Raw genomic sequence first — 14761 nt, 5'->3', positions numbered from 1 at the left:
AACTGACAGGAGTGGATATATAAATATAGATTTTATAATGTTTCTTTAAATTAACATTTTATGTCTCTTGGGACATAATGTATTTACATATTGTTCACATTTGTATGAGGCAGTAATATTTGGTTTGTGTAGATTCATGTTGTGTCATGTAAATGGCCAGACATGAAAATAATGCTATTAATTCATTTATTCATTTCCTATGTTTCTTGGCATATTATCATCACCAATTGTCCATCAGTACAATTGCGTGAAACAGATCAACTCGTAAAAAAATTGCTTCATGGAGGTACTAGTGGTCAAAACCTCCACAGGGTGCCTTTAATGGGGGCTTGTTATAGAATATCAAATATAAGGTTGGGCGAAAATATGCAGAGGCCAGGTTTGGATACTAAATTTTTTTTGTGAAGGAAAGAACATTGGGAAAATCACATATACACTCTGAATCTCAGTTTGTTGCTTCTCCCTGAGGTCGTCAGGTGTCGGGCCCCTGGGACAGTGCAGGTCTGGATGGTCTGACAGAGCTGGTCAAGGATCTCTTTGCTCTCAGGGACTCACAAAGCTGGACAGGCAGGTTTTAAAGCAGAGCTGGGAAGCCACGTGGACACTTCATTGACCGAAACACCAAGTGTCTGCTCTCCGCTGCAGCCTCCTTATAAGGAAGGAAAAATGAAATGTGCTTTGTGAGAGATCTTTATCTCAGACACTGAATTTGTGAAATGTGAAATGAGTAGCCAACTTGTATTGTATTCGTTCATAAACACTTTACTTTCATAATAAGGGTGTACTTTTGTTCTCTGATTGTGTTCAGTCATCAGTGACAGCTTGAGGCTTCCACACTTAAAGGTTTAAAAGGACTGCACTAAGAAAATAAGCAGTTACACACCAATCCATGGACACTGTGAATAGCTTCATGTATTTCAACAACTTAATTATTGTATGATTTGTTCAAAAAAAGAAAAACAATTAAAGTGACTCATCTTCTCATCATCTCCTCTTTCAATGGTCCATTTCTAATAAATGAAAAAGTCTCTGGTTTTCACATAGATCTTGCTGTCACACATCACTGCTGAGCACGTCAACTTGTGGTTAATGCAGCTCTTGATTGAACATTGTGATAGCTGTGGGTGAACTGTGTCTGAGACAGATGAGCTAAGTTAAAAAAGGGTTCACTCTTGGTCACAAACCTTGTTTTCTGTTTCGTCTTAGTTGTGCAGGGTTGTCAAGAGTATCTAAAAATGATTTTCTGTCCTTACAGGATATGGAAGTCCAGATGTGCCAACTTTGAATTAAATGATTTAATTTGATTGAAACTTAATGCTCCATATGTTTGTGCATAATTCACAGCAAAATGAAAATTTAATAATAAAAATTTATTTGCTTGCTTTGTGGGTTTTCGTTTGGCAATTTGCTAATAAACTACTCCTTAATCTGACACGTATGACCCATGTCAGAGCAAAACACATTGACAATTGATCCATGAAATATCAATACTTTCAATCCCAAATGTTTCTATTCTATAATTTATTTTCACAGTAGTCTTTTGTCATCAACAGATTCACAGTAGAAAGTAACCAAGCTATCACTAGGATCTAGTCTAAATAATCACCACTTGATAGTAACTAATACTCCTTCCGCCTGCCATCGTTATATGCAAACTATGGCTCTATGTAAGGCACCGAAAAGAGTGTTGACAATGGAAAATTTAGACTGCTGTGAAACTTTTTCAACTCTCTTATCAGCAACAACACCGTATGTGATGTATGTGGGAGGACCACAAACTTTGTAAAGCATAATCACAGTACAGAATGTGATGGGAAACAGTCTGGAGAAGAGGAAAGGTGCTAGGGCAGGACAGACTTCTGTCACAGAGGCAGTGGTAGGAATTATCCAGGTGCAGAGACAGACATTTATCACTGTCACTGACACAGAAAATGATTCACATCTGTCACGGCTTCAGTTTGTGTGTTGATGTTCAAACAGGAAACAAATCATACCTTACTAAATGCAGGCCTATGAGCAGCCAGTGATGATCACTGATCCAGTCTCATTAGCTTTGACTGACAATTGACAGATTATGTCAAAATATAGATATTGGCTCATTTTGTGCATTTAACATGGCATTTATTTATTTCATAATAGATTTCACTGGTATTTTTTTATTTAAATTTGAATAACATGACATTCTGTATGAAAAAAATAAGCCTTTGTAACCTGTCTATTCATGTCCTCTTAGTGTATTTTGTACAAAGCATTGGTATCCAAGTACAGATTATCCACATGGCCGACTGGGCCGGGTCCTCCGACCTCTAGAGGGCGTCCAAACTCACTACTTTACTACTACTTTTTTTTTTTTTCAAATCAATAAATTAATTGAGTGTGTGTATGTTGAAATGCGAACCAAATGATACAGAGTTACTTTATTTGCAAATAAAATGATTACGATCGGTTTGCTGGTTGTGTCTCTGTCATGTTGATGAAAAGTCAGGTCAGAGGTCAGGTGGTAACCATGGGAATTTAGCGCCAAAGCCGGCCGGTCGCGGAAGACGCTTCTGAAAACATCATGGAGAACAAACGTTGGAGAGGTGGAACAGCAAAGAGAGAAGCGAAATAAGAAAATTATATCAGAGAAACTGAACTTCGGACAAACATACCATCTATGTTGACTTTTTCAAAAGTCGGCTACTCGGCTTGCTAGCATTAGCAAAGAGCCGGGAGAGGATGATGCTAACATCGCAAAGAAAGGGGACAGTAAAATGACCGCAGACGCTACCGTTAGTTCATCTTAGCATCAGCATTAAAAAGACACAGAGCCACAGCCCTGCCAAAGACACCTGTAAAACGGCCCCACCCTCATCTCACCCGGAGTAGGTTGAGTAGGTTACCAGTCTAGCAGCCCCTCTTTTTGTTACTTTCTACCTGTTGAACTTCTAATCAAGGCAACACTGGACAGAGACATGGACTTCAGTAATACAGTGGAGGAGTTTTCGAGGGAAAAGGCCAGAGAGAAGACCGTCACTTGAGGTAGGCTTCCTCTCCTGTTATTAATCGCACATTATGGACTATCCCAATTTAAGGTATATATTCTTGTCTCCACTGTGTTTATATGAGAAGTAGTTGAAACCTATTTAACTGTTGTATCATTGTGTCTCTGTTCAGCAGTTTGAATCAATTTCGCTCTCTCTCTCGCTCTTTCTCGTTCTCTCTCTCTCTCTCTCTCTCTCTCTCTGAATCAGAATTATATTGATGAATGTGGGGCAGTATGTGCTTGTGGATTGTAGGCTAATTTGTTGATATTGCTGCTGACCCAAAAAAGCATTCTTTCAATCATGTATTGTAAATCCTGTATGATAATATATATGTACAGGTGCTGATATTGTCCTTCAGGTTGTGATCATAGGCTGTAACCTGTCAATGTAAATCCTGTACAAGCTACAGGTGTTTCCAATAGATAGTAGCCTCCACTGAGAACTGAGTATGTGGAAAGCAGATTGGGAAAGGGGCGCATCCAAGATTTTGTGCCCAGGGGCCTCTGCATTCTTAATGTGGGCCTGTCGGTATAGTATTGATATTGGTATCAGCAATACCAGCCTGGGTTTTACTTGGTATCGCATATCACTAATGGCCATACAGTGTACAGTGTATTCCTCATGATCCATGACTTGCGGAAGCGGAATCGCTGTCATTTTGACTTAGACTCACTCACTCACTCACTCACTCACTCACTCAATAAGTGATTGAGTATTATTATAGTAGTATTATTACTACTAATAGTATTATTGTTTGCTAACACAGTAAAAGGTTATCTATTTCTGTTGAAGTACTAAATGCATTTTACAGTTGCCATTGAAATGAAGAAATTAAATGTGTCTGAGAAGTCACCAAAAAAATAATTTGAAATTCATGTGTAACTTCGCTCATCAAGAGCCTCGTTGTGTTGGCTTTGTGGTGACACTATCAGTGTTGTCGTTGGGCAACTATGCATATGACTTGTGATTTTTTACTTCGATCATATTCTGTCATTCCATTCTCTACAAATTACAAGAAAGAGACTCTGCACTCATATCTGACAGTAGTCTTTTTGAATGGTTTCAATTTCCTGTATCTAGGGTCTCCTCCACCTAGTGCACTCTATACCTTTCAGGGACTGTCACTCACTAAATCTGCACTAGCTGAAGTGGTGAATGATGTGCTTACTAAGGACTCTATTCCACCTCTGTGTTTCTCTTACTCGATCTTAGTGTAGCTTCTGATACCATAGATGATTGTATATTCCTGAATCAATTAGAAAATCAATTTGACATCTCTGATGTGGCTCTCACGTGGTTAAACTTGTACTCATCTGAAATAACATTGTATATTTCCTATAATAATAATCAGAATTCTGTATCATGAAATATGATGTACCCAGGGCTCTGTTCTTGGCCCTCTGCTATTCTTTCTTTCTGTTTCACCTCTTGACCAAATTACACACAGTCATGGAATTAATTTCCTCTGCTATGCAAATGATACTCAGCTATATATGGTGGATGACCCCTCAAATTGTGAAATTAGAGGCTCGTCTGTTTGCTGAGAAAAACTGAATATCAGATGCTGGCCATTGGCCAAGCCTGACGCAAACATCAGTTTGATCAGTTAACAGTAACTCTTGACAACTGTGTGATTTGTAAAAGTCTGACCGCTAAGACTCTTTGTGTTACATTTTATAAGCACATTAAAGAGATCACCAAGACTGCCTTTTTTTTACCCAACCCCATCTTTATGCCTTAACTTTAAATGAATTGTTCATTCTTTGATTGCTTCAGACCTTGTACATATTAAACCTTGTAAAGTATAGATCCAAGATCCCAAAGCCCAGTGCACGCTGACACAGTACCACAAAGAAGAAAATTTCAAATGCAAACATTTATTAAAATCATGTGCACTGAAAACTAAGTCATTGTACAAGACAAAGTGCAACACAGAGTAAATGCTACGATTAAAAGAAAGCTGAAAATGATTTTTGATCAAGTGCTTCTAATCACTGTGTGTGTGGCCAGTCACTCACTACCACAAAGCACACATGGTTAATGTTTTTTCTTACGAATTAAATGCAGAGTTTGATTTTTATTCATGCGTATAACATCAGGAAAAATCATACATTTCAGCCTGGGAATCTTCGTCTCCTGGATAAAAGATCAGATGAGACAGCTCCTTTGGCCTAAAGAGAGCACATAAGAAGCACAGAGAGAGAGCAAAAAAATTATATGTGCCGGAAGAAATAACAACATTATTTGTAATTAAGTAGCAATAAAATACTCCATAATAGGTAAAAGTCCTACAGTAAAAAGTATACATAAGTGAAAGGACTTTTGTATTACTGGCAAAATGCACTGAAAATATCATAATGTTGTAGAGCTTATTTAGATTACTTATTGGGTAGTTTACTCTGTAAGGCTTGATGGTTACTCACTTGCAGGCTTTGGTGTTCACACAGATCGTCCTCACATCATCACTGGTTGTGAGCTCCTCAATCAATTCTCCGAGGTGTTTTTTCACAAATTTGCGGCACAGATCTTTTAAGAGGCCAATTTCATTGCAGACGGTGTTCAACTTTGACTTCACCTCCTATAAGAGCAAAAACTGTATTATTGCATCTTCAAAGATACTCGAGATCAAACTGTCAAGGCTCTTAGACGCTTTACCTCTGTGGTGGTGTTTTTTCCAATGATTTTCTTGATCTTTTTTAAAGCCCACTTGCATGCCCAGCACACACCTGGAATCTGCAAATGAAAGTGATTTTAATTTTCTGTGACCTCTAACAATTTTACACCGTCTGGTTCGGGCTCCTTTTTTCTATGGCAGCAATACTTGTCACATGATTTGTCAGCAGTTCCACTGAAGAGTAATTTCACGTCTAAACTTCTCATATGTTTTCATTTAAATAACTGGTGCACAAAGATGTAAACTTATCCTAAATTTCACGCAAAAAAAAAATGCTAATATTAGGGAAATATCCCAACAAAGAATATAAATTTGTGAAGCAGAACGTTGATTTTTCTTCTTTCCTGTCTGAATAAATAACCAATGACCGCTCAGATTTATATTCTGACCACTGGAGGGGATCGATCCCTAGCTTGGGAAACACGCAACCCATATGTATAGAAAGTAATTAAAACAAGCTCTCTCTCGTGTAGCTATTGAACATTTTGTCATCTGACATTTTAAGATGAACACAGATTATCTAAGTGCAACCTAAATTGTGTAAAGCATATTACCTTGCCGGCCTCCGTGGAGATTTCTACCTCCACCTGCTCCTGATCATCAATGTTAACCACAAAGCTTCTTCCACAGACTGTCCAGACTGTGAAGGAACAAAAAAAAATGTTAAAGTACACTTTACACAGCAAAGACACATTGACACATGTTCTACAAGGGAAAACATGTTAAAGAGAACACAGTAAGACACCTGAACATGTCACCAGGATGCACACAAGGAGGACTGAAGATGTTTCCATTGCTAACATGGAGCAGTGATCTCTTGTCTCCGTGTGTGAGTATGTCTGCTGATGACCCTCCTTTTATTCATGAAAGAGGTGAGGGGCTACACAGCAACGGAAGTGTCAAACCACAAATTTGTTGCCAGTCGCAGCACTGACTCTCAGATGGTTTTGTGGAGGCGAATTTCACGGAAGACCACCATCACACACTTTTTCCAGTCAGGTCATATGTGAGTGGTCGTGGTGTGTTGGTATTGTGGTTTGCTTTATCATCTTAATATTACTCACAGGTCTGCAAAAATAGATGAGTGATTAAATATATTCTTGAATTTGTCATCCATGTGCAGATCATATTTATTTATAAATTAAATCAGTGAGCAGTTCATGTGTGCAGCATGCAGTTTTTTGTGTGAATGTATGATAATGTATATTTGAAACTTATGTATGATTTTATTTTGTTTGCTGTTCTTCAGTAAAGTTATTTTTTTTTCTGTTTCTTTGTTCTCTGGTTTTTCACTGGTTTGATTAGGTCTTTGTCATGAGTGTTTCTGATTGACATAAGTCAGTATTAATCACCGTTGTCAGTACCACGTGCAACTGAATGCATACAATAACAGCAATAATTAACCAAAATGAGCAGGGACTATCAAGGGTTATTAAATACTTTCATTACAGAAAAATGGGAACACAAGAGCCCAGTGAGAGTTCAGTCAGGCAGTTCCATAGCATGTTTTTTTTTATTTCATTACCTTTAAACTATGGAATCAGAGGAATTACCAATTACAATGTAATTCGGAATTATTATCATTAAAAGAGGATTTTTATAAGAACTGAAGTGCAAGGTTGCACCACGTGAAGGTGTTTTAACATAATTGGAATTAAAATGAAAAATACGTTTAGTTTAATTCTTGTATTTTGTAGGGTCTGCAGGGGCCTGAGTGGACCATTAGATTCCCCCCACATGTCTTCAGACGATGGACTCATTTTGTGACTGGTGCAGTCAAATGCACCTGATATGAGCTTCTTGTGCTTGGCATCAGACTTTTGGTTACTTTGTGCAAAGGTGCTCTGCAATAGATGTACAGTGGGAAATTGATTAGAATTATTTTGGGGTTCAACTGTGTTTCTATCCATAACACCTCATCAAAGGTCTCATATCAAATAACCCAGACAGGTATTGCTACAATCTCTGTTTTGAAACATGTCTATGTTGTATTGAAATACCTGGAACATCCTCTCTTCCCTTTGACAGTTTAAACCTTGTAAGTTACAAGTACATTGTGCCCATTTAAAATGAAACTGACTCTAAACAGGGGGGTCGGGGGGGGTAATGTTACTTTCTTACTTAAATAGGGCAACCATGTGGGTTAGCTGTTATTTCCCACAAGAGTATCACTTGCAAAGGTAAAACACTCGTCCATCTTTTACTCAATTCTTCTAGATGGAGAAGAATTAGAAGTAAAAACAACTTGACTGTAGCCTCTTCACAATTGTAGAGTAAGTATGTGATGTTAGCCCATCCAGGTGTGCTTTAAATAGTTCTGGCTCCACAAAACAAAAAGATGAACAAAGCACAAAACCATAGGAAGATACTTGCAAAGTCTTCAGTGTAAGCTAAAATGCATTGTGTACCACAATGCTGCTGATGTGTTATATTCACATGTGTGGTTTGAGACATAATCTACTGTGTGGTTGTAGTCAGTGTTGCCATGCAACAGCTTGCATGTTCGCAGGGTGTGCAGATATTAACAAAATGTAAACCCTTGTATATCCGTTTTAAGTGCTGCTATTGTTTGCATCATCTTTCTTGGTTTTCACAGGTTTAATCAACACCTTTTAGCTTCAGTCCATGTAGCAGTCTTTCATATGAACAGTGACACAGCCTTGTGACACAGAAACTAAAAAATGGCTACATACTGCTTTTCAATTTCACTACTGTTTTTAAGAATACATAAATGTCTGCTCTGTGTCACGTTTGTATGAACATAATTGCTTGATTGTCCTTCATGTTCACTTTAACAGCTTAAACTTAACCTAAACCATCGTTCCCATTCAAAATGTGTCTTTAAAGAAATGTTTAAAGTCAGTAGATCTGTTAATTGGATTCTGTATTAAACCTGCATGACATATTATTTATTATCTGTTATATATAAGTTGTTATGTAGAAATTGTTAGCAAACAGTTACTTATTCACACATATAGCACACACAAAGCAACATTAACGTTCATGTGGAGTTGTGTTTCTGGCCAACTGTTGAACATAAGTTCAATATTTACTCTCCTTTTTAGATCTCTTGTTGTTTCCAACAACACCTGAGGGAAATATCTGGCTCTTTAGCAGCTAAATGCTCTACTATGTTCATCTGCTATCTGTAAATATGTCTGTCAGCTGTCTGATACTGAGCAGGTAGAGTGCAGTGGGGAGTTTTCACTTAAAAAGGCCCCTTGAGAGTGGTACAAGTGACCCTGAACAATACAGCTGTGGGCTGGATAATAATGAACTAAACACTAAAAAGTTCCACAGAACTGAGGGCGGTGGAAAGTTGGCTGATAATTTTACTTGGTTTTGTCATAAGCAACATCTTACACATAACATCATTGACCATATACAGGAATATCAGGTAGTGCAGCTTTAAGTAGAATTTTTACTGGTAGAGACAAAATAAAAGGTTGTGAAGCATTATGTGATTTATTGTATGTTCTAGACACACTGAATCTGTGGGTCTGTTTTTACTGTAAGCAAGTTGAAAAAAGGTATATAGTGTTCTTAAAACAGCCTCTCTATATTTTCTTGCCTGTAACCAAACAGCTATGCATTGAAAAGAGTTTGCATTAGCTACAAATTTTTAACACATCTTAAACACTTGCCCTGAAGATGTGAAAGAGTGTGTGTGGAAATGTGATTCTTAAAGTCACAGATGTCTCTGGTCTCCCGTATTTGATCTTCCCTAGTTCAAGGGCTGTTGCACTGGACTGCGGTTGCACCAAAATACCAACAGGGGGTGCTTGACTCAAGTATGTGAGACCTGCTGGCATCCTGTAGTGACGGCCTGTTGTGACTCATTACACAGACACACAACAGGAAAATGGAGAGACACGGAAATAGCAAAGTGTCTGTGATTGTAGTTAGGCTGCGCCTCCAGCAACAATTTCAACATGTGAGCAGCTGCTTAATGAAGCTGCAGAAACCTCAGAATCTGCAGTGAGACTGTGTCTCTAATCATGGACTACAGGGTGTGCAGTCTGTCTGGTAAAATGACTAGGTAGATCCAGTAAGGGTAATTCAGGAGGGCTTGCTCAACTGTGAGATGGGTGGATGAGAAAGTGGGCTGGTTCAGTTGAAAGAGTCCTGGAAACAACTAGATGTCCAAACTTTCTGATGAACTTTTTCATTTAATTGGTGTGTGGGCAACAAATTTTAATACACACACTAAAAATACTCAACAAATAGTCCAAACACAAAAATCTCCAGTAGTCAGTAGTCAAGTTGCATTTTGGGTAACTTAGGTGCCAATCTCTTAAACTGCCCATTATGAGTTTGGCTATGTTGTAGAACAGCAATGCAATGTTAAGTCGCTAACTCTTTTCAGCTTCGTGTTATTACAGTAACATTAGAAGGTACATTAGTTAGATTAGAAGATGCTCCATCTATGTTTGCAGAAAGTTTGAAGTTTTGGAGAAATTGTCTTTTTAAGTCTTTCTTGAATCGGGATCAGTTGTAATGCCATGTCATGATGCCTTGTACCGCACTGTACCAGCATACAGGATTTTTTTTATCAAAGGAAATGTTCATGATGGAGTTCAAACCCTTTGGACATATCATCACTGCATGCTATTTTGATGAATATTAAATTTTGTCAGCATTATTTCATAATTGCTCTGTAATTGAGAACTTAACAAAGAATCCCACCCCAATTGTCAGGTAATTGTTAAAAGTTTAGTTGGATGTACTCCCTGATTAGTTAAATTTGTTTTTGTTTTCCATAAAATTTTTAAAAAGGTGAAGGGTTAGGGTTACATTAAGTTAGATGTGTAAACTGAGACAAAGCCACTGTGACACATAAAACTCTCTGTGCATTACAGCAAAATCCTCATTTTATTTGTCTCCAACATTCAGTCTTTAACACCTTCATGCTGTGAAGTTGGATTCACTTCTTAACACACTGAATAACTGAGTCACACGCCAGTTGTTTTCAAACCAAATCATATCACAATATGCATATTTTTTGGAGGCCCACTTGAGCGAATGATGAGCTTATTATCGATCGCTAATTGCTGAGCACAAGAGGAAAGAGAACCAGGACGGAAATGTATAAATCATTGAGACTGATATAAGAATCAGTAAATTGTGAAATATTAGGTACAGTGGGATCCAGAAGTCTGCTGAAGAAAAGGAATGTGAGACAAACACAGAAATCATCATAATGCATGTTGCGTTATTGTGATAAAGAAGGACTTTTAATCTCATACGTACATTATGTACAATATAGCATTCTTGGACATTTAGTAAAGCCCTGTTTCAGTGCAGAACAACCTTTAAAAGATATACTATATCTACTATGATGCAACATCTTGCCAGAAACGCACTTCATTAGTATCTGAATCTGAAGGCCTGTTCAGAATAGTCTGTACTGAGAAAGAGGAAAGTCACATGATAGTGATCACATTTAAAGTTAACACACTAACTAGAAATGTATCATTTTCTTGCATGTTTCAATGTCTTACAGTCGTCATTGTGCATTCACAAGTCATTCCCATCAGATCACACAAATTAGAAACAAAAACAGTCTCTGTCCTGATTATACCAAAGCTGTGCCTTCTCGTTCTCTTCTGTTTCATAATGATGAAGATTGAAATCTTTGATGTAAACGACCAAAAAGAGAGAAGATTATATCCATTATTCAATCAATTAAAAAAACTTTTTAAGACTAGCCTGAAACAATAAATCTAGAAAATGTTAAATTGGGTAAATAACATGTTTTGTGTTCACAGGAAAAGATTTTCAGTGTTACCATGATCATAAAGTAAAATCCTGAATTGTGAGATATCAAGATTGGAAGTGTGAGGGTGATATTTTTGAAAGACCAGAGAGAATTACTTAAGTCTTTGATTGTGTCAAACTCCTCTGAAAATACTCCCCCACATCTCTTTGTAGCACCTGATGTGCTTTGTTTCTCACTTGTTACAAGAGAAACATATGGAAAACCTTTTCACGACTTTAACTGTATGTTATAGGTTATGCGGGAAGTTTTTTAAGATGTTTAGGGGATTTAAGGCTTCAAAGAAAGAAAAAAATAGTATTTTCTCTCTAATAGGTTTTTTGCATCAAGTTTTCTCAGGGATTTTTGTCATCCATTTCAGAGCCTAGTGTTGACTACTATGTATGAAAATCTAACATTTTGCTTGAAACATAATGTAAAAGCATGAGAAACTAAACTATTTGTAGGCGCAATGCCATTGTATGTACTGAAACCTTGAAAATAATAACTGTAGTAAGTGTTTGATTATTTTTCTCAGGCGTAAACAGCCAGCCCACTTTCAGAAAATAAACAGCTTGTAGCAGAATAAAACTGAGAGAAAAAAAATAAACAAACACACACACACACACACACACACACACACACACATAGGCTCTATAAATTAAATCAAATCCAGTGATACAGTGATCTCCTGTCATCTTGCAAACAACAAACAGTCATCTCAGCATCTCTCTCCTTGTGCTGAGAGGGAGTGAGGAAGGTACAGAGACTCTGACCTGCAACAAAGTGGAGTCCTCAGTGACAAAACCAGCATCACCTTTAAGTTCAAACTCCAGTTTCTTCAGAGAGAAAACTCCCTCACTGGTGCCTCGTAGCCATTTTGTCAGTTCAGTTTCCTCCTCCTCTGGCCTCCAGGCGGCTGATCCCATCTTCCCTCTCTCTCTCGCCCTCTTCGGCTCCCTGAGTGTTTCTCTCAGATGATTTCCAGGACGTCACAGGGCACAAAGCCTCTCTTCTTTCCACACGCCACTCGGATGAAGCCGCTGCGCTCGCCCTCACTGCTTACACAGATCTGAGAGCAGAAGAGAAATTTCACTCCAGTGATAAAATATGAACAGAAAGTACAGTTAACAAAATCATACAACTTACTCTCAATGTTTTTTCATTTGTGTTGGCAAGGGGACACACAACAGTTTGGAGGATGTCATGTTTACATCTTTGAGAGCATCAGATATATTATTGCAATACACTACAAGGTCAAATATTTGTGGACACACTTGTGTATTTCTTGTCTGGAGTTGTATTTCATGGTTTGGGCTTAGGCGCCTTAATTCCAGTTAAGAGAAAATCTGTTAATTCGGCATACAATAATCTTTAAGATAATAGTGTGCTCCCAACATTGTGGTGAGAATCTGGGGACAGAGAAGTCCATAAAACTGTGGTTTAGTTGGGAAGACCTTTACTGGACTGCAACAAAAAAGTCTGAAGACTGAATTTGAACTGGAAACATTGCGGTTACATGGTATGTGTCTTCGACCACTCAGCTGCCATGACACCCCCAGGAAAAGATTTCTTGCAAGAAAGATCCCAGACTGTCTTTCTACAACTGATCCAAAACTGCTGCCCGAGTGTTGACTAGGACCAGAAAGAGTGCACACGTTGCACCCATTTAAGAGTCAGTTTTCATATTCAAAATTCTTTTACTACTACTTTAAGAAATACTACATCGTCTCCATGATACCAAGATAATTATCTGAAATGCTTTCATGTATGAGTCATGACAGCCCCACCGGTCGTCTAGCATGAGCCTTTTAGGTATTCTGAAGAGCAGTCAAAAACTTTATTTTTTTATTTTCATCTTTCCTGCTCTAATCTCTATTTTTTTTGTACCATAGTCTCCATTTGTTTTATTTTTAGTACTTATTATTACCTTTACACAGTCTACAGTCTGTAGCTGCACTAACCTGTATGAAAACTACGATAAAAAGTTTGATTTGTGTAGAATAATCTCATAGCACAAAATATGTGTTAATATACTGCATTGCCTATCTTGAGAATAAATTGTTGCTTCCTGTCTTATTATCATTACACAAAAAGGTGATAATAATGACGATGATGCTGCTGTTGTTGCGATGAGAATCAACACTAACAATTGTGGTTGCAGTTTACCTTCAAGGAGAGGGAATGGGTTGTGTTTTGAGCAATAAATATGCTGTTTCCTAATTTCACTCACTGACCCTCATAATGGCCCAGAACACACTGTTTTCATGCTCCCTCTAAGTACTCTACAACATCTTCCCCTGGGCTTGTGTGACTGGAAAAGAAAGGCAGCGGGTCACAGACCCGTCTTGTGTTCGGCGGTTTCATCTCCACTGGGGGTTGCTTACTTTAAGTCTCCTCTGAGTCCCAACATGCCCTGGAAAGTATTGTGGGAAAAAGGGAGTCTGATCTAAGTACAGCCATCATGCTAAAAATGCTAATTTAATGATAACTCCTGTGTCCGACCACTCTAGACAAGCTTTTCAGTGAGTGTATGTGAGGGCAGAGTTGCTGCAGGTAAGGGGTGTCGTGGGAACTGCAGGAGGGTGATGTGATGGCTAAAGACCTGCTGGATAATGTGACTCTGATGTGTTCTAATGGGTGTGATCATGAATTACACACAGGTGTAATGTGTTCACTGGATCAACCCTGCTAACGTTAAGTCTAAATGAATTCTTAATGTGTTTTGTCTCTGTGGCTCCAGGGGCAAGTAATTAACCCAAACAACAATTGTATCACTACTGTGAAATCTTTACACCAGCTTTGTTTAGCTTGGTGTCCAGGCCTTTTTAACGTCATCTAGTGTCATCTTTAAAAAGGAAGACGATCATCAATCACACACAATCTTCATCATCATAATTATCAGTACCTGTCCCTCCTTCAGGGTGATCTGGCCTTGTTCCTTACAGCCGATGAACGTCCTGTTACACCTGAACACTTGGTCCCCCACCCGCACCTGATGAGCAAAGGCTGCTGGGAAGAAACCAATCCTGTCCTCAATTACCCCCTGTAAAAAATGTATTCATTAAAAATTAAAACAGCTGAAGCATGGAAGAGCTGCAAAGGACATAAGGGTGTTACAGACCCAGTGTTTTCACAAGTGATTAGATGAAAAGCCTTGAAATTACATCACAGGATCTGTTGGTTACTGTTCATCATACCTGTATAAAGTTTTATTTTAGGTCATACTACTTACATATGTACTAACTTATATGTACCTGACACAAGATCAAAGATGGTATAGTCAGTGTTTCCTCTACATTCATT

The 14761-nt window shown here is 38.1% G+C and overlaps 2 protein-coding genes across 5 annotated transcripts in view; both read right to left on the bottom strand.

Moving 5' to 3' along the window:
- Positions 1-4887: 4887 nt before the first annotated feature.
- Positions 4888-6519, bottom strand: gnly (granulysin). Its single transcript, XM_023393794.2, has 5 exons — positions 6446-6519; positions 6255-6340; positions 5682-5759; positions 5450-5604; positions 4888-5197 (listed from the first exon to the last, which is right to left on the bottom strand). Exons 1-5 carry the CDS (start codon positions 6501-6503, stop codon positions 5122-5124), a joined length of 453 nt encoding a protein of 150 aa, XP_023249562.1. The 5' UTR covers positions 6504-6519; the 3' UTR covers positions 4888-5121.
- A 4393-nt stretch (positions 6520-10912) lies between these two features.
- Positions 10913-14761, bottom strand: part of stac (SH3 and cysteine rich domain) — a 34937-nt gene continuing 31088 nt past the window's right edge. For all 4 annotated transcript variants that reach the window (XM_087170280.1, XM_023393699.2, XM_023393700.2 and 1 more), the window contains 2 exons: positions 14364-14501; positions 10913-12527 (listed from right to left, as the gene is read on the bottom strand). In XM_087170280.1, the coding sequence (XP_087026406.1) occupies positions 12429-12527; positions 14364-14501 (237 nt within the window). In that variant the 3' untranslated portion in view covers positions 10913-12428. The remainder of the gene's footprint in view (positions 12528-14363; positions 14502-14761) is intronic.

This window comes from Seriola lalandi, unplaced genomic scaffold, assembly GCF_002814215.2.
Source record: "Seriola lalandi dorsalis isolate HSWRI2012SDOR001 ecotype SW California unplaced genomic scaffold, Sedor1 jcf7180002054942, whole genome shotgun sequence".
NCBI lineage: Eukaryota > Metazoa > Chordata > Actinopteri > Carangiformes > Carangidae > Seriola > Seriola lalandi.
This window is presented reverse-complemented; position numbering and strand designations above follow the sequence as displayed.